A 27,908-nucleotide genomic window follows, 5' to 3' on the forward strand; every position below is an offset into this window, starting at 1 on the left:
ATGGCTTTGCTCCCAGGTCTGGACGGCTGCTGCTGGGCAGCATGTTAATTACGTTTATAAAACAGCGTGTCGACTCACGCTCCTGACTGTCAGCTTTTATTCGCTCAGCACGGATAAACAGAGCCAAACAAATGGGAGCGAGAGTGTAAACATCATCTGTTCTTTGACTATTTATGCGTACAGTTTAGTTATGAGTTAATACTTTAATTTAATACAGCCTGTACTTCTTTAAAGCCTTGAACCAAGAATTATGAATCACGAATCACGAATCATGAATCCCTAATCAAGAATCCCGAATCACAAATCAAGAATCAAGCACAATGAACAAATCAGTGACTTAAAGAACACAATCCAAAATGATACAAATAAAACTAGATATTCGATTAGGACAAAAGTAACAGCACCCTCTATTGAAAGCAATCCAAAATAATACAAATGAAACTAGCTATTCGTTGAGGACAAATGTAATGGCACCCTATATAGAAATCAATCCGAAATTATACAAATAAATCTAGCTATTCAATTAGGACAAAAGTAATGGCACCCTCTATAGAAAGCGATCCAAAATGATACAAATAAGACTAGCTAATCGATCAGGACAAAAGTAATGGCTCCCTTTATAGAAAGCGATCAAAATGATACAAATAAAACTTGCTATTTAATCAGGACAAACGTATTGGCACCCTTTATGGTTGGGTGAGATAACAAATATGTCATTTCACAATATCTCAGGACATTTTTATGCATGCTACATAATAATGAGCAAGCTGGCAAGATAATAACGATGCATTCAATTGAATAAAGCTTAAAAATGGCAATTACAAACAAACAATTCAATTACAATCAAATAATTTTACAAACTGGAAGATGGAAAACATCATCGTCATCTGCTTCCAATGGTTTGGTTCCAATTTATCGCAACACCCACAAAGAATTTACTGTGACAAAATGACTTACGCTATTAATAATATAAAGCCAAGACCTAGCACTCTATTAGTTTTTTTTTCTGTAAGCTATTCCTAATATGGAGTTTTGTGGGTGTGGATAAATGTAAATCAGCAGCATCATAAACAACTATACGCACTTAAAATGCAGAAAACGATTGATAAATGTGAGGACATTTTGTGATAGGACAGTAATAACAAACATCAGATGTTTTTTAACACACTGAGGTTGTTTCTGTTTTGTTGTTTAATGACTGTTTTTTTAACACACCATTATAAAAATTCCCTCTCTGTTACTTTACGGGCTCGAGTGAAGTTTGAAAAGAACTGAAGCATCACAAAAAATAAAACAAATCTCTTCTGTATAAGTGAGAGTTCAAGAATAAAAGCTTTATTCGGCTAGTTAGTACGTCTGGATATTTTTCAGATAAACCCAGTGCAGTTTAGCATAAACAGACGGGACAAATCTTCACTTCAGCTGCGCTCTTCTTCCTCCCAAGGGACTAAAAATCTCCTTGTGCTTCGAGTGGCCACTTCTGAGCCGTGAAAGAATGTCGAGGAGTGTACGTTAAAGACGGTGTTGTATTGTGACACAGAAACGCAGTGCTGCTTAGCAAACGTACAAGCAATCACCAAAACACTCAACTGTGGGAAACTGAATGGAACTGTAACAGAGATCAGTTTCAGACATAAGAATGAATAAGGTTCTGCTTTCTAGAATATTCTACAAATATGAGATTGTGCTTTACCTGTGTACAGTACTTGAACAGGAAGTCAATACCAAGGTCAAACGCATCAAGGTTTAAGAGGCACATCACAATGAGACATTAGATGCTCAGCAGAGATGAGTCACGGCTCATCTTCAGCACTCTCCTCTGTGTGTGTATGTGTGTGTACGTGTGTGTGTATTCCACATGCCCAGATGCAGGAGATGTTGACCCTCATTGTGTGCTCTATTACTCTGCAGTCCGCTGCAAGTTAATAGTCTTCTCGAATTAGATTATTCTTAGTTTCTTTCTTTTGCATTTAGAATGCTTTATAGCTAAGGCTTTGGGCTTTGTGTGTGTGTGTGTGTGTGTGTGTGTGTGTGTGTGTGTGTGTGTGTGTGTGTTATTGGTTAGCTGGTGGATACCTGAAATGTGCTAAAATCTGTGTGTGTAAAAACTTCACAACCCTTTATAATAATTGATTAAATAAGTAAACAAACAAACAAATAATAACAAGAAATAAAATCTCAAGTTGAATTACTAACAAAGTATTAGATATTATATATTTTTAAATATATAATAAATATATAATATTGTTTTCCTTCAGGAACATACAGTATGACATATGTTTGCTTTAATGACTAATTTGGGGTGTTCCATTTAAATATGCAAATTAGAGGGTGGGGTCAATGCAAATATATTCATTGAGCCTCTGCACAAAATTCAGTATTAGAGGAAGTGTGTGTAGTTGAACATGAATTAAGGACAGGGAACTTATCCTGTAACAGCTTTAGAGTTCTGAGGAATTTGCATCTTTAACAAGTAGCTTCAACTTCTCGGTTAACTGAATAAACGTCAAAGTAACTTGAACACTCATCTCTGAACACACTCACCCACTGGAGACATTTCAGGCACTTGCGCCTGGTATGGTCCGTCTGGAAAGCGAGGCTCGTTGTCATTGATGTCCTGCACCTTGATGACGAATTCGGACTCTGGTTCGACGGGCAGGTTGGTGGCACGGTCGCGGGCCTGAGCACGCAGTGTGTAGTAGGCTTGCTCCTCGCGGTCCAGGCGTTTGGTGGCGTGGATGTCGCCCGTGTTCTCGTCGATGGTGAAAATGGTGGTGGCTCCTTCACCATTGAGGACGTACTTTACCCTGCCTTCACCTTTATCCACGTCAGAGTGCAGCTGCACCAAGAGTAAAAAAGGAGAAAGAAAACAAAGGTGATTATTAATACTGCTGAAAGGACGCTCACGGATGTAGCTTTTGTTTGTTACTTCATCAGGTTACATCCTACTGCTTGTACTATTGATGGTGTTTGTAAATTACACAACCACTCTACAAAGTAAGACTCAGACTTTCCAAACAAGTCGGTAAGGTAAACGAATCAGTAGAATCAGCTTTGTGCCTATACATATTCTTCTTTAATATATTTATCAGTTTGGGTATTTTTTAAAACTCCTGGATTGTGTATATCGTAGTTGAAGCTATGTGTATGACAAACCTGATCTGAATCCCTTGAATCTGTGAATCTTTTCGATCATGACCGAGATTCATTTCTTTTTTGCTTAGCAGGTCAGCGTTTGATTCAGTGAATCAATTTGCTCAATCTTGAGATATGTGTTTTAGCCATGACTTACATTCACTCCTGACTAATTCAGCTAATATTCATGCTTGATTCAGTGAATCTATTTGTGCAAGATTGAGAGTTGTTCCTCTTTAATTCAGCAATTCAGTGGTTAAATATTTTTGGTTTTGAATGACAATGTGTGTTTCAGCAAATCAATGTTTTTCTCAGTGAATCATTTTAGTCATGATTGAGATTCACTTCTTGCTCATTCAACAGATCAGGGTTTTATTCAGTGAATCATTTGGATCATAATTGGATTCACTTCTTGCTTGTTCAATGGGTCAGGGTTTGATATAGTGAATCATTTTAATCATGATTGAGGCTCACTCCTCAGTGTTTGAATTAATGAATCTTTGAGTCACGACTGAGCTTCACTTATCTTTTGTTCAGTGGATCAGTATTTGACACAGTGAGTCTTTTGCTGAACATGGAGATTTGTTCAGTCAGACAGGGAAGGAAATTTCCAGAGTATGAGAGCATATTATATATTACATAATGTCAATATTAATTGTCTCTACAGCATGAACAAGCTTTGCTGACCTAAACAAATTTAAATGAATCGTTTAACCGAACTGACTCAAATGATTCGTCATTAAAGAGACATTTCATATATTTCACCTCTACTTATTGTTATGATTATTAATTTGTAAGACTTGGATCTTTGACCTGTTTTTGATCCTTTAGAAACTCTTCTCAGTGTAAAGGGTGTAACGCTTCAGAGAAAGTCGAGCACAGTCATCAAACCGAGAATGACCTTAGTGACTCTTTATTATAAACACAATATATTTTTTTCTCCGCGTTCGTTCCATATTTCTGGTTTCTATTTTGAAACCTCCTTTTCCTCCTCCCTTATTCTCACAGGCATCTTTGTGTGAGAATTATATGTATATAAAAATATAACTGCCCACAAGTCCCTTTTGTTTCTGCTGAATTGTACAGAAATCCTTTAATGACCATTACTCACACTTTACAGACTCAACAGTTGACTAATAAGGAACTGCAGCAGCTCAGGTTCTTTTCGCTTCTCTCTGTTAAACGAACAAGTTTTATTGACTTGTTTATTCCTCCACTTGAGCTGGCAAGCTTTAATTTTTTTCAAAATAATGGACAAGATCTCGCACTTGTATGCAGACGCTTTCATACACAGCACCGTTTAATCAGTGTCTTGTTCATTTATTACGACTACTTAGCATTATTGTTTCCCCTTTCTCACATTTACTCACTTTCCAAATCATGAAAGATGAACGTTCTGGAGAAATCTCTTCATGTCTCTATTCCGCCTACATCGGGAGCTCATTAGCAGGAGAAAGAAACTAAAATCAGAAAATCCTGTGAGCTGATTAAAGGTGTTATTGTACTGTCAGTTACAGAGTAGTTTGTAGTCATATAGGAAATAGTGGATTTTTTTTAGAAATGAAGAAGTATTTACAGTGTACTGAAATACAGACAGGATCATATGAGAGAGAGAGAGTTATAAACATAAGTGACAACACAAACTAACTTTTTTCCCACAACATTAAAACAAGTGACGTGTCATTTGTTAATAAAACAGAAACAATCCTTAGACGTCACAATCAGCTACAGCGATGATTGTTTTATTTTGAGCTCAATAAAACACACCATAGCTTACATAAAGAGTTTCGATTGTCAAACTAATTATGGACTATCAAGAAACAGGGGAACACAATGAGTAACAGACCAATGACAGGACAGGGGGCGGAGCCAGAACCAAAACACACGGAACTGTGAAGAAAAGGATTTTCTCTTGATGGTTATAAAAAAAAAAAAAAAAAAAATGAAATAAACTTGAATATTAAATCAGTCAAAATATCACTGCAGCTGGATGGAAAGTGTTGCTTTTCCTGAGGATGAGCTTCTTAATGACAGTTGAGTCTAATTAGTGTAAAGCAAGTATCTGTTGGCCAAGAGCTTCAGTGATTTAGTGCATCTAATAACAGCATGAGAAAGAGCTGTTTAGATAAACTCTGCGTTTCGCATGCTGTCTGATGTGAAATTTAAATTTTACGAAATGATTACAGCACGTCGTCGCAGTCGGAGCTGCTTTACGACTCTAATTCTGCGAACTGGTGCGCTGTAGCTGCCTGACTAATACGCTGCATTTGCGAGTGTGTGTGTGTGTGTGTGTGTGTGTGTGTGTGTGTGTGTGTGTGTGAGTAAATGATATAAGTACCTGCTTCTGTTAGCAAGAACATAAAAGAAATCTGTGAACAGCTATCAAATATTGTAATATTTGCTATTGCAATTGTAATAACAGCTTTTAAAGAAAAAATCAGGACAGGTTTGCGTATTTGTGAGACGTATTCAGACCTGTGGTTGATTTTCACAGAAACTCCATCACCGCTACCTTCATCATCATCATCATCGTCGTCGTCATGATGATGATGGAAAATACGTGCCCGCATGTCTTGCTACGCCTGAGGTTATCTTTTTTCCCCGTTCGAGGGTATAAGTCCGACATATCGTAGTGTAAGATCCACAGAGATGTGTTCATATGTCACGTTCACATTTCCTGAATTTATTTATCTCTCAACTTCTAATCTCCAGCAAGGTCACGACCGCACAGCATGTTGTTCCACTGAAAAGTGAAGAATAATGACACTCAGAGATAAAACAGAAAGAAAAACAACCTCTGTCTCCTGTCATGTTTTTATTGAGCTGGGTTGTAGTTCCAGCTGGAACAAATACGGCTGTTTCCATCCCTTGTGTTTCATGATGGGTGGTAAAAACGTTTATCAAAAAAATAAAAAAAAAGGGAAGAAGCAAAAGCGAGCAGTTCTACTGGCAGCTGTGTAATGTGAAAGGGATTGTAAATGTGATGGTAAATACAAGATGTGGCAACATTGCAACACTGCAAGAAATCACTTGCCCTGATAAAATTCACTCCGCAGAAAGCCGAGTCAGCGAAGGGGAAAGGGCAGCGCTTACAAAATCTAGGGAAACTTTATTTCTACATGATGCTCGGTCTCTGCTGTACGTCTGTCCTCCCGGTGGAAATTAAATGAATGCCAGAGTGACAAATGTCTGCTAGTTGTTTTGTCTATGAGCGCAGGTGTTTGCATCAGATGAGGTCATGTGATCAGGCTGGGTGAGATTGTAACGTATTTTCCAGAGACATTAAGAATTCTGCTTTAATGCCTGCTAAGAATTTCTTGTAGAAAATGAATTTGTGAATGAGAATTGAGAAAATTTACATTTATCCACAAAGCATTTTATTTTTATATGGAAAACACAAAACATTCTTGATGCCGAGTTTCGTATGAACGAGAAAGTCTCGTTTGCATGAAAAGTAAACTTTTGCTGCAGGTACAGTGGATGGAGGTGGATGGAGGTAGGAGGCCACAGCCAGAGACATACCTCTCCATGAAAACAGTGCTCTGTGACAGAAGGACGTGTTTGTGCTGGTTGTTATATGTGTGTAAATAACAGCGCTTTACCCCGTGACGGATTCGTTTCGAACGTTCGTTAGGACGGCCGCGAGGGCGGGCGGTGACAGCGACGGCTCTCGCACGTCCGTGTGACTAAAACCTTCGGCGTTTCATGTTTGGTCAGGCTCCATTAACAGAGTTATTGACTCAAACGCTCTTGTCTCAGTAAGACACAAACAATTGTCCAATAAAAGAGCAGAAAAAGAGGAAGAATTAGTGAGCGCGTGCTGATTCCAGCCAGCGCATTACACCGCAATAAAGCAAGACAAATGAAGGCAGCCCTGTCATCTGTCTCTAGGACAAAACACACACACACACATACACACACACTCGAGGCCAATTATAGAGAGAGATTACAAACGCCTCCTGTTTTACATGCACCTAATTTACCGTTCATCTGTCTCCTTGCTGTATAGCTCAGAAAGGGCCTGAATAACCGCATCCTCCGCTCACACTTTCTCTCAGACTTTCTTTCTCTCTCTCTCTCTCTCTCTCCCCAGCTCCGTCTGCTGATTAGAAATACAGAAACATGGCGCTTTCTTGCCTGCCAGCTCGTATCAATTACTTTTCCCTCTCATCCGCATTTAATGAGTGAAGCGCTCACGAGGCCGTACATCTTCTAGCGATCGTCTCATCGCGATGTTGGCGAGGCGTCACGTCTGATTCGCCGTAATTTCTTCATTGAGATTCAGATAGTGTGACTGGACTCATCCAGCTTAGATACGTTACAGATGGAGGCACCTCTTTTAATTAGCTATATCTACTCAATCAAGCAGCTGAACATGCTTCTTGTTAAAAATCCGAGGGCTGGGGAAAGAAAAAAAAATCGATTCCTGCTGTTTTGCTTGAAACTTGACTTCAATCCATTCGCTTTATTTATATATTAGAATATTTATACCTGTTACTCAATATCCTGTGGAATTTGACAGATCTTCGCTTCTAAGAAGTGTTTTGTTTTGTAACAGTATGCCCCTAAAGTGTTTTATTCCCCTTGTGCCTCATGAATCTGCTAGAGAAAGAGAGAGAGATTAAATGACAAGAGAGTGCGAATGACAGAGAAAGAGAGTGAGAGAAATAAAGAGGGGGAGAGAGAGAGAGGGAGAGAGAGAGAGAGAGAAAGAGAGAGAGAGAGAATGACAAATAGAGAGGGAGAAAGCAACCAAGAGAAACAGAGAGAGAAAGAAATGAAAAACAGAAAGGGAAACAGAAAAAAAGTGAGAATCAGAGAGAGAGTGAATGACAGACAGATAGACAGAGAGATTGAGCGAGAAAGAAACAGACAGAGAGATAAACAGAGAGAGAGAAAGAGAGAGAATGACAGAGAGAGCAAGAGATAAGAGAGATTGCATTCTTTTTATCCATTCATTTCCTAAAACAAGTTCCTGTTCTCACTGACTTTAAAGCAGCTATAAACAGTGGTCCCCTCACTCGCCTCTTGGTTTTCTGTTTTTTAAAGTTAAAAAAAAGAAAGAAAGATAAAAACACAGCTTGTGTTAACGGGGAAGACGCAACTGTTACAAGTTTGTTTGTTTGTTGTGTCAGTGTGATGTATGATTTAGTAGCTATAGTGAAACCAACCAACACAGCGAGTGGTGATGGTGTGAGAGTTCGGAGTGTGCGCACCGAGCTCCAGCTCCTGGGATTTTAAATGTTACACCTACGAGTCTGAGTAAGAAATAAGTCGAGCCGTTCCACAGCGGGCAGCTATCAGTGTTTGCAATAACTCTGCCGCACGGTTTCATCACTTCTCCTGAGGCATGTAAGCCGTTCTTCCGTCACCGTAGATGGCTGATAAAAATCGAGCCTGGCATTCAGGAGCTTCATTCGTGGCAGAGTCTTTTGTTTATGACATTTACCATCAAGCGACAGATCCGGGACAAGGAACGGTTGAGCTCCGTTTTTTTTTTAGGTCGCTCTCAATAAATAAATAACTAAATAGATAGATAGATAAATAAATAAAAAATTCCTTCCCCCCAAAATAACCCCGTCCCTAATCAAGCGTATAACAATGTGCCTGCCTGGATATCGGCGATAAGTTAATCATTCGGACTGGATAGCTTTCGCATGTGGGAGTGATCCGGCTGTGAATTTCTTGAATGAAGTCTCAAGGTGATGAATCCGCTAGCCATTGTAATATTTCACCTGAATCCACAGCTTAAAAGCGCTATAAAAATGCAAATGGTAGTGTATTGTGTTTGGGCACAGTCCTGGGCTCGGGGACTGCGAGTCTCATTCGGAGGTGTATTGTCAAGGAATCCTTTTCTTATTTCCTGTCATTAGATTCAGAGGTGTCATCTCATATCCTCTGCAGAAGAGGAAGAGCTACGCTCTCTATATTCCAGCTCGTGCAGGCGAGGTGCAGTGTGGCTGACCTTAATTATCTCAATCAGCTCCAGAGCTTTGGGGTGTTACACGAATATGAACACGTTTTAATTCAGAGACGGAAGGGTTTGAATGTATTTAAATATTAAATGCTGATGTGTAGAGCAGGCTCGTGACTGTGGGGAGCATTGAGTCTGGGAAGATATGTACTTTTATATTTAAAAAATTAGACATGAAGCTTAAGGGCGCAGGTTCAGTAGCCTGTGATGTATTTCCAGTGTCAGTGAATTCATCCTTAGGAACTGCATGGGCAGGATTGTAATAAATAAATAAATAAACAAACTATACTAAAGTAAGAAATATAGTTTTTTTTCTAGTGCTAAAATTGATTTATTTGTTTGTTTGTTTTAAATAAATAAATTAATTCATTAAAATGAATTTTCAGAGTTAAGCCACACCTCCTTTGGGTTGAAACACAACTGTGAATATTTGTCGCACTAAACAATAAAAGATTCCGTTTCAGATGATGTCGTTGTGTTACTCTGCATTTGTTCCACATGTGTTTGCTGCTTTTATGTGCTTATTTTGCACAGTATGCCAAGACGTGATTGGAAACCTGATGACTTTCATTTGCGGTGAGCTTCGCCAGATGAAACGTCTCCATTTAATCATCAAACACATGTTAGAAATCACTCTGAAGAGGACGTGGCTAGTGTGTGGCGAGTCGCCACATGAAAAGCCCTTTTTTCTCTATTTGATTCAGTTTTAATGCAATCACTGATGTATGCGGTAGAGTACACAGAGACGAGACAGAGATTTACTTAATTACTGCCAGGCCAGGAAATTTTTCCAGGGGCACAAGTGGAAACTTGATACCTGGCAACCTTGTGACAAGTCTAAGGCTCTGTCTTGAGTGAAAAAAAAATTCCCACATTTAGGTTAGATACAGTTGATACAACGAAGTACGAAATGTTAACGATTTCCTCAGTGTGTTAAACCATCTCCTCCATTTAATGCAGGACCTGAGATGTTTCTCTAGCCGGACGCTAGCTGAAGCTCGACAGCCAGCTCGGGGATCGTTCCTGACAGGTCCGGTCCATCACACATAGCTCGGAAACAAGCAGGAAACAGAAAAGCCAACCTCGCTACGCTACATTCGTTCTTTTACTTGATCTCATCCAGCTGCTGTAACTAGGACACTGTGTTAGAGAGGGGAAAAGCTTTAACTCAAGCTTCTGGTCTTGAACCTGAGGTATTTCTACATCCGAGCTTCATCTCCTTCCAAATTTATTCATTTCCAACTTGAATCTTTGGAATTTGTCGCTTATCGGTGACGATACTTTCATTTATGACCGAATTTAAAACAAATATAGAAACGCTTCAAGATCACGCAAAAGCAACAGTTATATGGAATTCCACCATACAATGATTCGGGTTCTAGAGCAGCTTAGACAGCGGTGCAGCTACAAATAACAGATTTATATGGATGCGCATGCACTGATATGTTATTGTTAACATTTCTATAGCAACAGCTCATTCACCTGAATGTATACAGAGGCTATCATTCAGATATTTTGATATTAGACATCAGAATTAAAACTTCATTGGTCACACACAATCATACACAGTACAACGTGCACTGAAATGTGTTTAACATGTGTCCCACGACATGAAAACAGAATTTTATTCTATTATTTTATTCATTATTTTATTTCAATTCAAGTTCAGGCACATAGGCCACGTCTTCTGTGGTATAAATAATTGGCACACAGTCCACGCCCCCTTCACTGTAAATTAGAAGCAGGTAGGCCACGCCTTCTGTAGTATTAACTAAAATGCACACAGTCCCCGCCCCTTCACTGTAAATTAGAAGCACATAGGTCACGCCTTCTGTGGTTTAACTAAATGGCACATAGGCAACGCCTCCTTTGCTATAAATTACAGGCACATAAGAAACACCTTAAGTGATATAAGTAAAAAGCACACAGGCCACGCCCCATTCACTGTAAATTAGAAGCACATAGGCCACGCCTTCTGTGGTATAACTAAAAGGCACACAGGCCACACCCCCTGTGCTATAAATTATAGGCACATAGGCAACGCCTTCTGTGATTTTAACTAAATGTCACACAGGCCAAGACCCTTTACTGCAAATTAGAAAAACATAAGGCACGCTTTTTGTAGTATTAACTAAAAGGCGCACAGGCCACGCCTACTTCACTATAAATTACAGGCACATAGGCAACACCTTCTGTTATATAACTAAAAAGCTAACTAACAGGTCACACCCCCTTCACTATAAATTATACCCACTAAGCCATGCCTTCTGTGGTATTAACTAATTGGCACACAGGCCACACCCCTTTTCTGTAAATTAGCACTACTTTTAGCCTCCATTACAGGAAATGTTTCTTTTTCTTCAAAATATTCACATTTTTCAACATTCTAAATGGATACAATTTAAAACACATCATTCTTTAATAATGAAACCACTTCAATCGTTGGCATACTGTTGCAATACAAGAAAACAAAAAGACTTTCTGGTTAAGAGAAATAACTTCCCTCCAACGTCTAGCAACTTCCCACAATAATCAACTTCATTCTCACATCTATAGTCCCAGGTTTGTGAAGATTGCGAGGAAGAAGCAGGAGAAGCATCTCATCTTATTTAACATGACATGTCATAAAGCAGCTGTTAATAACGCAGAACTTCAGGCCTGGTGTGTAGACAGAACGGACACGGCGGAGTCTGAAAGGTAATGAAAGTGTATTTTCAGTCAAGGCACCAGGGTCATTGCTAATAATTGTTGATATTACAGAACACACCCCAGACACGGTGATATGTATTATTCATGTTGCCCTCGATGACATCACTTCATTTGAGTTCTTTATTCGAGCCAGAGCGGTCCTATCAATATTCATCAAGGTCATCGGCAATAATCCCAACTAACAGCGTTACAATATCGAAGTGACAAAAGAATATTCATTAAAAGCACTCTGGTATAATTACGTGTATAATTTTAGGGCGGGTTCTTTCAGCGTGAAATGGCTTTGGCATGAAACTCAGCAGCTTCATTAAGAATCGGCATTTGAAAATCAATTCACGTGTTTATTGTGCGCTGTTTACTTCTGCCTTCATCTGTTTATTCGTCTCTCTCTTTCTCTCTCTCTCACTTACTTTGTTGCTTATCCCTGTGTTTTCAACAGTTAGTGTATTCACAGTGACAGCAGGGTGTGTGTGTGTGTGTGTGTGTGTGTGTGTGTGAGAGAGAGAGAGAGAGAGAGAATGTTTCTGCCATAATCATTAGCAAAAGCTCATTAATGGATGTGTTATTAGGGTTTATTTTTTTTACATTCGCTTTGTTTAGTACACTCTGCTTTTTGTGCAAAAGAAAAACAGCGTGTTGTGAGGAGAGGACGGTGAATTTGCATACCACAAAAGGCAGGAGGAACTGATCCATGGAGCAGTGTGTGTGTGTGTGTGTGTGTGTGTGTGTGTGTGTGTGTGTGTGTGTGTTCTTTTACTTGGATTTTTATTTATATTTAGTGTAAAAAAAACAGTTTTACTGAGACTAACATGTACAGAGTCCACGCCTATTCACTGTGACTGATACAAAGAGAAGCCACAACCTCTGTACAGTGATTGACAGGCACCAAGACCACACCTCTTCACTTTGACTGATACTAAGAGAAGCCACACCTTTTTTTCTGTGATTGACAGGCACCAAGACCATGCCTCTTTACTGTGACTAATACTAAGAAAAGCCACACCTTCTTCGCTATGATTGACAGGCACCAAGGCCACGCCTACTGCACAATGACCAACACAAACAACGCCACGCCTCCTATGATTTGCATGGCACACCTCCTTTGATGTGATTGAAGGGTATAGAGTCCACACCTTGTTTATTGTGACTGAAAGACTTGCACCTTCTTCACTGGGACTGATGGGAAAAAGGTCATGCATCCTTCACTGGAAGTAACACACAGGCCACACCTACTTCGTTGGAAGTAACAGACAAACAGGCCACACCTTCTTTACTGCAAATCACAAGCATGTAGTCTATGCCACCTTTCCTGTTAACATTACATAACAGTAGTAGCAAATAAAAGGTTAAAAGGTATATCTGCTTTTATATGTGCATACTACTAGCTTACACATGCTTTGCCCAGTGTCCCTTTTCTCCTCCGCAGTCACTGTAACACACCTGAGACCCATCAAATCCATTCTGAACAAGGATCTGTCAGTCAGATAAAATATGACAAAACGCTTTTTCTAAAGGAACCATTTGTCCAAAGCTGTCAGTCAATCAGCACTCAGTCCTCAGATATGAATTCTCTATACTGCGTCTGCTCTGTACTGCGCTTGTCTTCTCCTCTTTCTCTGGACGCAGGGAGACAAAAGCCATGGCTGTTTTTATGAGTAATTTTTCGGAAGGAAAGGAAGAAGGAAAAAGAAAAAAAAGAGAACATGACTTCTAAATGATCTCAGGAATTGCGGGAACCAACGCTGTTCCTTATTAACAGCCCTGCATTCCCTACAGGATCTTTATTTTTGGCTCAGCAAACCTTTTCAGAAAAGGTTCTATGTAGAACCCATACGTCCAGGAACCCTTCAACCCTGTTGTACTGGATTCACATCAAACACCTGTAGAGAGCTGAAACCATTAAACACTCAAAGAACCCTCAAGAAGAACCCATGAAACCCTTAAATTTGTCTAAGAGTATTTCCTTGGCCGTAATTAAAAATATTATTAATATGTTTTTGTTAATAAGGATTCTAATTAGACCACCTTCAGAAAACTAGAAGACTTAAATGCTTAAAGAAACCCTAAAATTATAGGTAACAACAAATGCTCTCTGCATTTGGATGGAAGGGTGGGCGGATGGATGGATGGATGGATGGATGGGTACAGTAGCTGGGTTTATGGGTAGGCAGATGGATGTATGGATGGATGGGTAGGCAGAAGGATGTATAGATGGATGGGTGGGTGGGTGGATGCATGGATGGATAGATGGATGGGTGGGTGGATGGATAAATGGATGTATGGATGGGTGGCTGTCTTTATGGGTATGTAGATGGATGGATGAATGGGTGGGTGGATGGATGGGTGGGTAGATTAATGGGTGGATTGATGGGTGTGTGAGTTTATGGATGGGTGGGTCGGTGGATGGATGGATGGATGGATGGATGGGTGGGTGGGTGGATGTATGGATGGATAGACGGATGGGTGGGTGGGTGTATAGGGATGAATGGGTGTATGGATGGATGGGTGGGTGGATGGATAAATGGATGTATGGATGGGTGGCTGTCTTTATGGGTATGTAGATGGATGGATGAATGGGTGGGTGGATGGATGGGTGGGTAGATTAATGGGTGGATTGATGGGTGGCTGAGTTTATGGATGGGTGGGTCGGTGGATGGATGGATGGATGGATGGATGGATGGGTGGGTGGATGATTGGGTGGAGATGGATGGATGGGTGGCTGGGTTTATTTGTAGGTGGATGGATGTATGGATGGATGGATGGGTGGGTGGCTGGATGGATGAATGGATGGGTGAATTAATGGATGGCTTGATGGGTGGGTGGGTTTATGGATGGGTGGATGGATGGATGATCGTTGAAAAGAAGTTTTGTTTTTTAAGGTGCTTTAAATATAGTATCTGCCCCTAAAACATTTCCAGTTTAATTTAACAAATTCATAAAAAGGGTTTCTTATAAAATGTCAAACTTCACGCAGGAATAGAGGCTATTTTTAGCTGAACTCTGAATCTGAGCGGAACCATTTTATACATTGTTTCACACAGAGTAGCTGAGAGAGAGCATGAGTGAGAACACAGCGGGTGGTGCTGACTATATTTGGCCTGTTATTTTTTTTGATGCATGGCCTGTTTGGTGTGTGAGCTTTTTTTGTGGATGTGTAAATAAAGAGCATGAGAAATTAAGCAGAGTACATAGAAATAATGTTTTTGATGTTGGTTTATTAGGGGGCCAAACATCAAATGTTAAAGGGACAAAAATCTAATCATTACGGGTCCAAGCACTAAACTCTTAGGAGTCCAAGAACTATACTGTTAGGCATTAAGCACTAAACTTTAGGGGTCCAAGCAGTGAACTGTTAGGGGTCCAAGCACTAAACTGTTAGGGGTGCAAGCACTAAACTCTTAGGAGTACAAGCACTAAACTCTTAGGAGTCCAAGAACTATACTGTTAGGGGTCCAAGCACTAAATACTTCGGGTCAACCTTTAAACTCTTAGGGGCCCAAGCACTAAACTGTTATGGGTGCAAGCACTATATTCCTTGTGCATTCAGGCATAATATGTTAGGGTTCTTTGACACTAAATTGTTAAAGGTCAAAGCACAATATTCATTTTTCTTCTTCTTCCTTTCTTTATATTGATTGAATTTGTAATTAAAGTAATAACAGTTGCTGTGTTTATAAACAACAGTAAAGGTCTTGATTGTTTTTTCTGTGTTTGCTCTTTGTGACATTATTCCTGTCAGTTGTTTACTATATTTACTTTATCTGACTCTGATAACCTATTTGGCAAAATTGAGTCATGCTGCTGACACCTCAGCTTAAAATATCCCCAAACCCCCCCTTTCTGTATAAATGGTACAATCCATCAAAAATGAAGTTGCTGGCAGAAATATATTAGCCCTGTACAAGACAGATTTCCTGAATGATCTACATGATGGGATATAAATGATTTCCACATTTCCTGCTTCATAATTAAACACAGTCGAGGAACCAAATGAGGAAAGTTGTGTCGTTTGGACTTTTTCATCTTGTAACTTTGAAAAACTTCTTATAATTCTCCTGTTAATGAAAGATGAGAAATAAGGTGAAATATATGTAATAAGAATTAGATTTAGAAATGAGTGAAAGATTTTACAAGTATATGGTGTGTATGTGTGTGTGCGTATGTATGTGTGTGGGTGTGTGTGTGTGTGTGTGTGTGTATGTGAGTGTGTGAGAGAGAGAGAGAGAGAGAGAGAGAGAGAGACAGACAGAAAGAAAGAAAGAAAGAAAGAAAGAAAGAAAGAAAGAAAGAAAGAAAGAAAGAAAGAAAGAAAGATACAAGGTTGTGTGTAAAAATATGTGGGAGAGTAAGTATATATGTGAACGAACAGATGTGTGTGTGTGTGTGTATGTGTGTGTAAAAGTGCAAGACAGGAAGCAAGTTGTGTAGATGTGTATAATGGTGTGAGTGTATATGGCAAGGCTTTAAGGAAAGAAAGAACAGGAGATATGTATAAGAGAAAGAAATGAGTATATGTTTGTTTGAGTGTGTGTGTGTGTGTGTGTGTGTGTGTGTGTGTGTGTGTGTGTGTGTGTGTGTGAGAGCAAGACAGAGTAAACAATAGACTATGTGTGAATAAGAGAACCACAGAGATGAAGTGACAGATTGGTGTGTGTGTGTATGAGAGAGAGAGAGAGAGAGAGAGAGAGAGAGAGAGAGATATGAAGTGAAAGATGCGGTACATAGCATGCACATGACTCTGCTCATTATCATTCCTGGCTGACACACACTTGTGATCGGTCTTTCCTGGTTTCGAGTCGACTGGAGATGAGTCAGATCCTAATAAAACTCAGTCTGGCAGTGTGTGCTGCTAAAGAGCGGTGTGTGTGTGTGTGTGTGTGTAAGGAGACGAGCAGAGCTGTAAGACAGGTGCCTGATGTATTCAGATCATCTCTCAAGGTCTTTGTGTTTTAATTCATCTTTAATGTGACACCCGCTGGCAGTAGACCCGAAATGATTATTGAAATTTGATGCATTAACTTCAGATGTTCATGTGCTGAATATTCTACACAAGTAACATAGATTTTAGAATACAAATACCTCATGTTGTTAAGTATCAGAAAAAGAGGTCATGAATTAGCAATGCTGGATAAGCTACAGTAAACAAGCAGTTATTTGAATCTGTACTAGCATAACAAAATTAAATCAGCATCACCGATACAAGTCCAATAAAACCGCATCAGATATTGAAACTGTGATATGACCAACTGCAACATCGTTAGATGTCCAATCACAAAATAATAAGGAGTCCAAAAAACTGTATTGTTAGGGACTGAGCAAAACGTGGTTCAGTTTCAAACATGAACATGGCAACGGTTAGAAGTCCAAGCACTAAAATGTTAGGGGTCCAAGCACTAAAATGTTAGGGGTCCAAGCACTAAAATGTTAGGAGTCCAATCACTTAAATATTTGGGGGTCCAGGCACAAAAATATTAAAGGTCCAAGCAATAAAATATTGAATGTCCAATCACTATATTTGTGGGGGTCCAAATATATTTGTGGGGTCAATACCTTGACAAAGACTAAAGTTGCGGTAAGCTAGCTTTGATTAGTTGGATGACTAGTTCGAAGCCAAACCTCAGTTTTAGCAGTACACAGTACATTCTGGGGGAAGAGAAAAGTCAGGAAAAATCTGTTCAGCTTCTGTGGTAAAACACAGATGAAAAAACAACAACTCTTAGCGATGCTAACTGCGCTCAGAAATGTATATGCTCTCTAAATCCCATGGATATATTAAACAAACAGGACACAATATGACCATTTTCTGTAACCATCCAGAATCTTTCGACTCCTCCTGTGTGACAAATCTTTACTAATCCCTTTTAATCTGAGAGCGCAAGATTTTAAATCCGCTTGCTATCAAAGAGCTGTGATCAAACAGCGTGCCAGATATTCATTAAACACACAGCCGGTCATTAGCAATAGAGTTAGCCAGCAAGTGTCAGGAAGACATACTTTAAAGGAGGTCTACAGTCTGTATGTAGTGCATGGGGAAAAATTATTGGTTGATTAGCGACAGCATTAACACTAGCGCATTAGATACCTGTTGTCTGGATTTACTGGAAATTTCTGGAGCATACACAAGCTTTTCAAGTTCCCTTTATTTCTTCAGAAACATGGAGGAATGTCTTATAAAGACTCTAAGGGATCATGATCTTCAACAATACAAGAAAAAAGATCATGCATCTACTAATCACAGGTTTATAGGAATTATGGTACTGTTTTCATGCTGACAACTTCTACATGTTCTTGTATAGTGGGAACTTTTCTTTTCTTTTCTTTTCTTTACTTCTCTTTTATTTTATTTTATTTTCTTTCTTCAAGAGACACTGGCACAGAAATGTCTTACAACTTTAAATGTAAATATAATTAGATAAAAATGTCATTCTTTATTAGATTTTTTTAATGAATTAATACACTTCTGAAAAATAGCTCCACCCCTTTTTTCTAGCTCACCCAACCTTCATTTGCATACTGTGACATCAATGGCTGTTATATTTTATGATGCAATAACACCCATTCATATGTAACTCAAGGCTTTCTAAAGAATTTCCCCACACCTCTGCAGATAACTTTAAACTTTGATCAGGCTGCTGACTAAAATCATTTCTTATAAAAGAATTTAATCCCCCAAAAAAACATTTTTTATGGTGACTTTAAAAGGCAGCGGTAGGCATTGAAGAAAAAAACACATACACATAAGTGCACACGCACACCAGCATACATCCTGTCGTGCTCCACTGTCAAAAAGAAGGAAACGAAAAGCAAATATTAGAAAAGGCTTTGGTAATAGCAGGAGAGAAGTAATGGGTGCTATTACCAATTCGCATCACATACGGAACGCATGCAGCAGAGTCATGCTTGAGCTCCTCGGAGGACGATCATTATCCGGAGCTTGTAATGCATATTTAACACCTACATCGTCAGACACACACAACATTTTTCTCTGTAGATCCTGAAAGCGGAGATTTACGAGCGTTCGAGATCCGTGTTTACGCACCACATCCGTGTCCAGTGTCGCATGCCGGAATGTAACACTTGAAATCTGAGATCCAGCCCAAAAACTTACGCCATTAGCAGCCAGGAACTAATATGCAGCACTGGATTATTGAGTTATTGAATCTCACACAAGGATATAAAAAAATAATCCAATGTTCCCGCAGGCGATGTTCAAGGGTCTCTGCTTTAATGAGAGACAAAATAAAGAAGTAATAACGAGCAAACTTCAAAGTACTCTGACCACCTCAGATTTTTCAAATTAAATAGTCGTTGAGTGTTAATGAAATGAAATAAAATGAAAGAGCATCAAAAGAAAACCAAACACAATATCTAGAGCTTTATCTTACAGAAACTAGCATGCGACAAGCACATCGTCGCTGTCAGGCATAAACCTCCTATGTCCAAATTTTGTCAATTTCATATTTTTTCACATATCGATGCTATTGGTCAGTCCCCACGTGGGTCTGTTATTTTTACGTTATTAACCAATCTAAAATCTTGAAAATAGCTTGAGCGCAAATCTCTTGGACACTCCATTGGACACTTCAACTGTCTGAGAAATCTCGTAACTCCACCTCTTCTTCACTCCGCAGGAGAGCTTTGCGGCATTGCATTATGTGTATTGCATCGCTTATAGCTCTTAAACCTTTAAAATAGAGTTTAGGAAGATGTATGTAACTACAGTCATTAGCTTTGGTTAACTATTGAAGCCTTATATCTTGTCAAAAGGCTCAACGTGACCGCAGACTTTATTGAACACTGCTGGCAGCAGCGACGTCTGTGTCCGTACCATTCTTATCAATGACAGCATAATGTCGTATCTCCCTGCTCCCAAGTCATGAAGCTTGTACATTATCTCCGATAAAACGTGACTTTGGGAAAATGTTGTGTTAATGTTGGTACACAATAGTATGATAGCAATATAAGGTATAATAACAACTTTAACGATACAATGTTTAATAACTCAAAAAAATACGGCGTGTTTTTAATTTCCTGAAAAATAATGGTTTTGGAGATACAGGTACGAGGATTCTGCCCAACAGCGACGACATAGAGTTTTCACCTGCTAGCATACTGCTTCACTATACAACAGTAATGCAGCTTTACCGAATTCTCAACTCTGATTAGTCAGAAAGTGTTTATTCGTTTTTTTAATAATAATAACGATATTATTATTAATAATAATATCGTTATTATTATTAAAAAAACGAATAAACACTTAATAGTAATAATAACAGTATTTCTATAACATTAGTGTAATATGATGCTAATATCTGTATCTGAATCTGCTAATACAAATAAATGCAGATTAAAAAGTGTGCATCGCCTAATGTTAAAGTGTTTACTTGTTATTCTTAGCTGGCTAGCTAACTGCCGCTTGCTACAGTTAGCTAGCTAGTTTTATAGTTAGCCTTGAAAATGCTACATTAAATAGCCAAACCTAACTCCTGCAACAAATAAAAAAACTATAAATTTCTACATCTTCTTTCTAGACAGCAGATAACATGGAACATGTTTAGGTTAAAAACTTTGGTTACTTACACACACACATACACACATACACACACACAAACACACTTCACAAATAAACTTGTTTTTTTTTTTTTTTTTTTTTTGGGCACCTTCCACTGACTTCAGATTTGAGAACAGGCTCTGATGGAAGGCCTGAGGCGTTGAGTCAAAACAGCAAATGTAGACGTCAGAAACAATAAAACTTCCACTTTGACTCATACCTGAGCTATGAAACTCATTTTTCCCCCCTGCAAAACGTAGGAGTCTAAACGTATTGAGCCTTCGCTAGGCCGTGATGGATGGAGTGAAAAATGCGACAGACATCAGAGAAACACCATTTTCAATGGAGGTTTGACACAGAGCTGTGGCAGAATCACAGAATTTATATTTGTGGAGCTTTAGTCTTGTGTTAAACAATTTGTACACTTTATTTCAACATCGAAACACTTTATAAATAAACATAATACACAATGGTTCTTTATGGGTTCTTGGGAAAGGATTATTTTTTTTTTTTTGGATTCCACATGGAACATTTGGTTCTAGAGTTAACATTCGATATATAGATTAGAATACAGCATTAAATATCAAAGTATATCACCAAAATGATTATTTGTTCAGCTATTAAGAGAATTTTAGAGCTAGGTTACCTTGCCGACGTAGAGAGGGTCATCTCCCGTGTACTCCTCCAAGACAAAGAACTGGTTCCACACCCAGTTTCTCTTATGTCTGTGGAGAACATTGGTGATCTCATCCTCCACTCCGAGTGGTGCGTCTGGTACCGGATACAAAGGAACCGAGTTCAGCGTCATGGACCAGCAGCTGCCCACCCACTGGACCAGCACCAACAGGCTGAGCACCATCAGTCCGCTCCAGACCCCACGACTCCTCATGCTCATGGTGTGGGCCGGGGGAGAAAAACAAAGGGCAGGAAAATCGATGTGGGAGTGACAAAGAGGCACAAGATATCCAGCAGTGGATGGTTTCATCCAGAGTTTGTTCTCAGTGGAGATGAGGGGCAACAGTGATTGATGACACGGACCTCAGGAGAAGTGGATGTTGATCACGGCTGAATCAAGAATGCCAGTCCTGAAGAGACAAAGAGGAAGAGTGAGTGAGGAAGAGGGAAAAAAAGATGTGTCAGAACCTAAGAAAACATGTTACTTATAACATGTTAATTAATCTGTCGCATTACTGTAATACACTTATAATACTGAATCAGTTCAATCAGTATTTGTCTGATAATCGAGTCTCTGAGACTCTGAATCGACTCAGTTCCAAGAAGTGAATCAAACATGCCATATGCTTGTTTTTTTTTTTTTTTATTATATTTTTAAACAAGTGAGAACAGTATTTACACTCGGGTGTGGAACAAAGCGAGTAGTGATTTGAATAAACTCACTTACACGATATGAATCAAACAAGCAGAAAAGGCAAACTTTGGATTTTTGTTAAGTAAACTTTGTACAGTATGTGATACAAATGTTTTAAATTACTTACTTACATAACGGTCTAATCAATTATTCAGTGATGGAAACTGTAATGAGAAAGTGATTCGAGGTGAACCAACTCAGTTTACGAAGTGAATCAAACAGCAAATTCTGGATTTTTGTCAAATAAACTCTGAATGAGATGCATAACCATTTTCAGACGACTTATTTATATAACTGTCAAATCATTTATTCAGCTCCCACAAACATTACCACATTGTAAACGTTTGTTTAACTTTACCCATCACAGTAGGTCACAAAGATTTTTTTCAGTCCTAAATGCACTCAACTCAGCAAGTCGGCTAATATCACAACCACCCAAACACAGAGAACATGGAGTCAAATTGCGTCATTTCTGCACGTTTGATTCACTTCCTATAAGTGAGTCGATTCAGTGTCAAATTGCTTTCTCTGAGATTTCATTCAGCTCTCAGAAGCCGTCGGTTGTTCTGGTCCGTACTGTAACATGATTGCTAAAGAACCTTCCTAAAGAACCAAACTGAGAAGGAGAAGACAACAGGGTTCTGTTTATAATGCATATGACTTGTTCATGTATTCACATCTGATGCATTATACCTTTTGATATTAATTTGTACACCTGAATGCGGCCACACACTCGAGAATAAACCCACAAGATTAAAAAGTGCGAGATGTTATTGATATTTTAAAAGAAGCCGTGAGACGTGTGAAGTGCTGCAGGTGAACTTACAGACCCACAGAAATTGGAGCATACTGTATTTGTCTTAAGGGTAAAGTCCAAGAAAAAGGAGAGAGAGAGAGAGAGAGAGAGAGAGAGAGAGAGAGAGAGAGAGAGAGAGAGAGAGAACAGGAGGGAGACAGACAGAGACAGAAAGAGAAAAAGAAAAAGAGAGCAAGAGTGAGAGGGACATAAAGAAAAAGATAGAGAGAGAAATAAAAACGAGAGATATAGAGACAGCGTTTGAGAGAGAGAGAGAGAGAGAGAGAGAGAGAGAGAGAGAGAGAGAGAGAGAGCGGGAGGGAGATAGAAACAGAAAGAGAAAAAGAAAAAAGAGCAAGAGCGAGAGGGAGAGAAAGAAAAAGATAGAGATTGAAAGAAAAAAGAGAGATATAGGGAGAGCATGAGAAAAAGAGAGAGAGCTTGAAAGGGAGAGAGAGAGAGAGAGACAGAGAGAGAGAGAGAGAGAGAGAGAGAGAGAGAGAGAGAGAGAGAGAGAGAGAGAGAGAGAGAGAGAGAGAGATCAATTGCTGACAGCAGTAAAACAAATGTATGCCACTCCGAGTGCCCATATAGGAGGTGTCAGCTAAATGAAAATGCCTAATAGCAGAACAGCGGTACACCATTTCCGTGCAGGACATTCGACGTCCCGGGAGATTTATATTTCCTTTAGCAGTAGCTGATGAGATCAGACAGGGAAAAAAACAACCGCAGCACTGCTGCTCCCTCGCCGAGGCCTGGCTTTTACCTTGCTAATAAAGAAACCCCAGCGAGCTCAGACTGACCAGAGACGTCTGCGGATGTCCATTATCACGCCTGCAAAATTCCACAAGTCCAATTTAAACTTGAATGCTGCACTTTTCACACAATGACTGTATTTTGTGGGAAACTGTTGCACATAACTGAGCACTTGGACTCAAATCGCCCTATAAAAGATGCATTATCCAGGAAAGGATTGAATTCCGATCCACTTTGACCTGAGCTATGAAAATGCGTTGTAAAGGAATTTAGCCGATACTTTATTATAAATAAAGGTATTGTACAGTCTGAGTAACTCAATGTGAACATATCATTATCATAAAGGAAACATAATGAGAATAAAAATCTGGAAAAATAAAAGCTTGCAAGCTGTGTGAGAAAATCCTGAAATCACAAAATTACTTCTTAATTAATACTGAAAATCAGGCCTATAGCTAAAATTACCATAACATACAAAAATATAATTTATATATTTCAAATTATTTTATTGTGACAAACATGGCAACGGATCGCACATAACTATAACAACATTAACCTGACAATAACAACATTCTTGTTGATGTAACATACACACTTAAAGAAAACATATTTAACGCAACAAATTAAAACAAACAAGGAACAAGTGAAATGGCAGGAAAATAACTATCTTGATGACTATCTTGACATTGTTTTAAAATAATAATTCTAAATATAATCCTTATTTTGTAAAATCTGTATTTTCTAAAATCTAATAAAATTCTCTCATTTCTAATAATAATCCTCATGTTTATTTAGAATGTTTGACTATACCTTTAAACTGAACAAAAATTTTAAATATATTCCTTATTTTTTAAAGATGCTCATTTTTAAAGATTAAAAACAATGAAAAATATAATCCTTTATTTTAAAATCATTTTTACTAGAATAATACACGCAAACTTAAATTTAAATTATAATCCTCCTTTTATAATCCTTATTTTTAATCATTTTTTTAATCAATATATTGTATTAACAATTTTATTATATCAAATTTTTACCCTTTTTAGAATCCTTTTTAATAGTAACCTAATGGGTCTTAACATCGATCCTTACAGCCCTTAAACTCCAGAATTGTTCAGCTTTTCATTCCACAATGCTTCTTTCCTCTCAGCTGTACTGTCTTTCCTGTACAATGAGTAAATCCACAATAAGGCAGGAGTTTACAGAGTTGCAGTGGAGCTTGACACTTCTTTAAAATGTCTTTGTGCTCGGTGCTACAGAACAAAGCAGCCGTGACTCATGACACGCCATAGCACTCCATTAGCAATGCAAATCTGCAGTTCAGAAGCGCGTAACCTTGGCTAAAATGACAAAATTCCAGTCACACAGCTCCTGCAGCCCTCAGGTTTCTACTGCAGAGCTTACCCCTGCTTCAAACAGCCTTTTAAACTCCCAATCAAAGGAGTTCAAACAGAAATTGGGTCGAATCCGTCCTTGAAGCAGAACACGTCATGCCTTCACAATTTATTCTGATGTCACGAAGGGTTTCGAGACATGGACAGAGATTCAGGAGTCTTAAGACAACAGAAGACTTCACACGTCGCTGAGAGGAGATCTGAACTCCGCCTAGACGCTCGTATAGAACCTGTGTTCAGCTAGATCGGATCAAGAAGATTGGATTAAAGTGTCTGTTAAATGAAGAACACGAGGAATAAACACACACACAGCTGGTTTTGCTGTTCTGGGAAATGAATCGGTTTTCACTCACTAGTTTCTTGCTAGTTAGATTTCTCTCTCTGTTTTATTTTGCTTTTGACAACTGTGTTAGCTTTCGATCAATCAGCTTTCAGTCACTAGCTAGGCTTCTCCAAGTAGATTAGCTTTCTTTCACTGACTAGCTTTGTCACACCATATATTACATTTTTAGATTTCTGCTCATGATGTTAGAATTTGTTTGGTTATCTTTCACTTTTTCTCACAGCTTACATAACCTCACTCACTAGATTCCTTTCACTCACTAGGTTCAATATCTCTTGCTAATTTTCCTTGGTTTATTAGATTGTTAGTTTGCTTTTATTCTGTTGCAGTGTTAATTTTTGCTAGGTTGGCTTTTGCTGTTAGCTTTAGCTTGCTAGTTTGCTTTTATTCCATCGCTGTGCTTTTGTTAGATTAGCTTTTTGCTAAATGTTCATTCCCTCAGTAGGTTATAGTTCTTGGGCTAATTTCCTAAGTTTGCATTTGCTCACTGTAATAGATTTAGCTAGTTTAGCTTCACTATCACTTGATTAGCTTTCTTTTCCTCACAGGGTTGCTTTTCCTTGGTAGTTTTTATTCTCTGCTTAGCTTTTTCTCACAAGCTTAATTAAAACTGTGTGGGATGAAAGAGCGATGACTTTCAGTTAATAATGTTATTTTTCACTGTAAAGTTTAACTCCATCCACTTTACATCAAAAGAGAAGAAATTCTGTCAAAGTACACAATAGTGAAGTTAGGAAAGTCACTAATTAGCCAGAGTTTGTAGCAAATATCCTGACCACAGGATCGACATTAAGCTCATTAGAAAGCAATCACAGCTTCAGGCTTCCTGGGGCTTTCATTTTCTCCACGATTTTGATCGAACGGCTTCTAAATAGTACTTTTAGTAGAAGGTTTTTCAGGCGCAGCTTGATTTTCTGCTCCAGGTGCATCAGGAGCGGGACGAGGACGTAAACGTGGAGATGACTTACCATGTTCTCTGAACCCCAGCATGCGGGACACGTGTTAAAGATCTTTGGAAGAAACCGAGCTGAAAAAGAATGTGATCTGAAGGAGAGAAAAAGAGTCCTCCAGGGATCCTCTGTCCTTTTCTCTCATTCCCTTTCCACTCTCTTTCTCGCTCTCTCTCACACACACACACACCTTATCTTCCTCTCTATACAGATCAGGAACCGTGAGGCACAAGTAATTCACAAAGTATTCTTCAGAGGCTCTGTCTCTCTGAGTCTCTCACTACTCCCTACTTCTCAAATCTTTCTTTCTTTCTGTCTTTTTTTTTTTAACGTGAACTATAACCATACTGGAAAAGAACACACTGTCTCAGGATATTTTGCACGCCTCAGAGGAGAAATGTCTCATCCGGAGCCTCTAATCTCCATTATAAGCCATGCTTTAGCTGGGAATTACAAGTGCTTAGTTTCCTGATTAGATCGCTGTACGTTACACTAGATAAACTCGACAAATGTCGAAAAAACGACGCAGAAGCAGACGAGACGTAGAGAAGACACTCTCGAGCTGTGTCTCAATTATCTCGTGGTGGGAGAACTTCCATACGGGTGACACCTCGTAGAACACGGCGTACAGAGTGTGGAGTTTTCCTCTTACAGTAGATGCTGTGATGAAGCAGACTTACTGGTGTAAACTTGAACAAATAAACTTGAATTGAATTACTGGTGTTGATTCTTTTCCACTAACAGCATGTCCTGACATGTTTTATACCTTTTCTAACCTTCACTTTCACTCCGTTTAAAGAAACAGAGTCCTGAGTCAGGACACTGTTGGCTTTCAGTGTGAGACGTGTGTGTTGATAACATGCTTATGAGCTGCTTTTTAGATGAACAAGCACTTGGAGCATTCCAGAGAGCAGAAATGGGCTTGATATCATCATTTAATCTGAAGATAGAAACATTTGTGTGGAGAAATATTTACCGTTTTTTATTTTATTTTTTTTCAACTTTTCTATGAATATATTTTCCATAGTAGGCTAGATAAAACAGAAATACTTATAAAACACTACAAATTCTTAAAGTAATAAGTGTCTACTTTCATCTGAGCTTCATATTAACACCACCGTTTATTGAAACATGACAAAGACACTAAATGATCAACATAGACACAAACACAACGGGAGCAAAATCCATTTTTTAGTTACAGCTAATGTTGTGGATTGTGCCGATCGTTTTGGTTGTCACTTATGTTAAAGCAGCTTTAGTTGTTTCCTAACCTTCTCTCTCGCTTCCTTTTTTCCCCTTTTTTCCTAAAGAACATAACACTGGACACTTCCAGAAACTTCTTTGCAGAAATCAAAGTAATCTACACACAAAATGACAAAAAAAGGTTCCCTGTAAAATCCCACAACACAGGGTTTCCTTTCCAAAATGGTTTCCCTTGTGGATTTATTTTTCTTGCAATATTTTTAGATTAAATATCTATCTTTTACGTCACAGCTGAAACCCAGACTTCCCCAAGTTAGACGACTGAAATACTCCTCTCCGGCTCTCCATGTTCCCCTCTTCTCTTCGACCCCTGTGCAAAACTCTTCTCTCAGTGCGTCACTGCTCCCATGAGACTGCTTCCTCTTCTCCTGATCTAGACTTTCAGAAGCTAACGAACACACCTGGGCAGTAAAAGAGGCCAAAAATAAAACAAGGTGCTAGCAATGAGCTCTGAGTTCTCTGAGTTTCCGTCTGCTTTCCTGTTCTATATTTATCTGCACTCCTTTCTTCCTTTCCTCCATGTGTATCGGTCCTCGATCCAAGCCGATCACCCAAAAAGCGTGGATGATGAAGCCTCATTAGCCTGATGGCGCTGTACGATGTGTGATGAGAAGGAACCTGTGGCCTTCTTGGACTTCCATGCTTGGGCTGATCCAGACCTCACTGCC

General features: G+C 39.0%; 1 protein-coding gene across 3 annotated transcripts in view; it reads right to left on the minus strand.

Annotated features, from left to right (window-relative positions):
* The window catches only part of cdh7a (cadherin 7a), a 78,915-nt gene that overhangs the window by 47,044 nt on the left and 3,963 nt on the right, over positions 1-27,908 (minus strand). Inside the window, exons 1-3 of one of the 3 annotated variants that reach the window (XM_060873778.1) lie at positions 26,658-26,707; positions 21,016-21,454; positions 2,545-2,839 (exon numbers count right to left, since the gene is read on the minus strand). In XM_060873778.1, coding sequence (XP_060729761.1) covers positions 2,545-2,839; positions 21,016-21,354 — 634 coding nt within the window. In that variant the 5' untranslated portion in view covers positions 21,355-21,454; positions 26,658-26,707. Of the gene's footprint in view, positions 1-2,544; positions 2,840-21,015; positions 21,455-25,995; positions 26,117-26,657; positions 26,708-27,908 lie in introns of those variants that run through there. The other 2 variants (XM_060873769.1, XM_060873760.1) reach the window with 2 other exon arrangements.

This window comes from Tachysurus vachellii, chromosome 1 (genome assembly GCF_030014155.1).
Source record: "Tachysurus vachellii isolate PV-2020 chromosome 1, HZAU_Pvac_v1, whole genome shotgun sequence".
Lineage (NCBI taxonomy): Eukaryota > Metazoa > Chordata > Actinopteri > Siluriformes > Bagridae > Tachysurus > Tachysurus vachellii.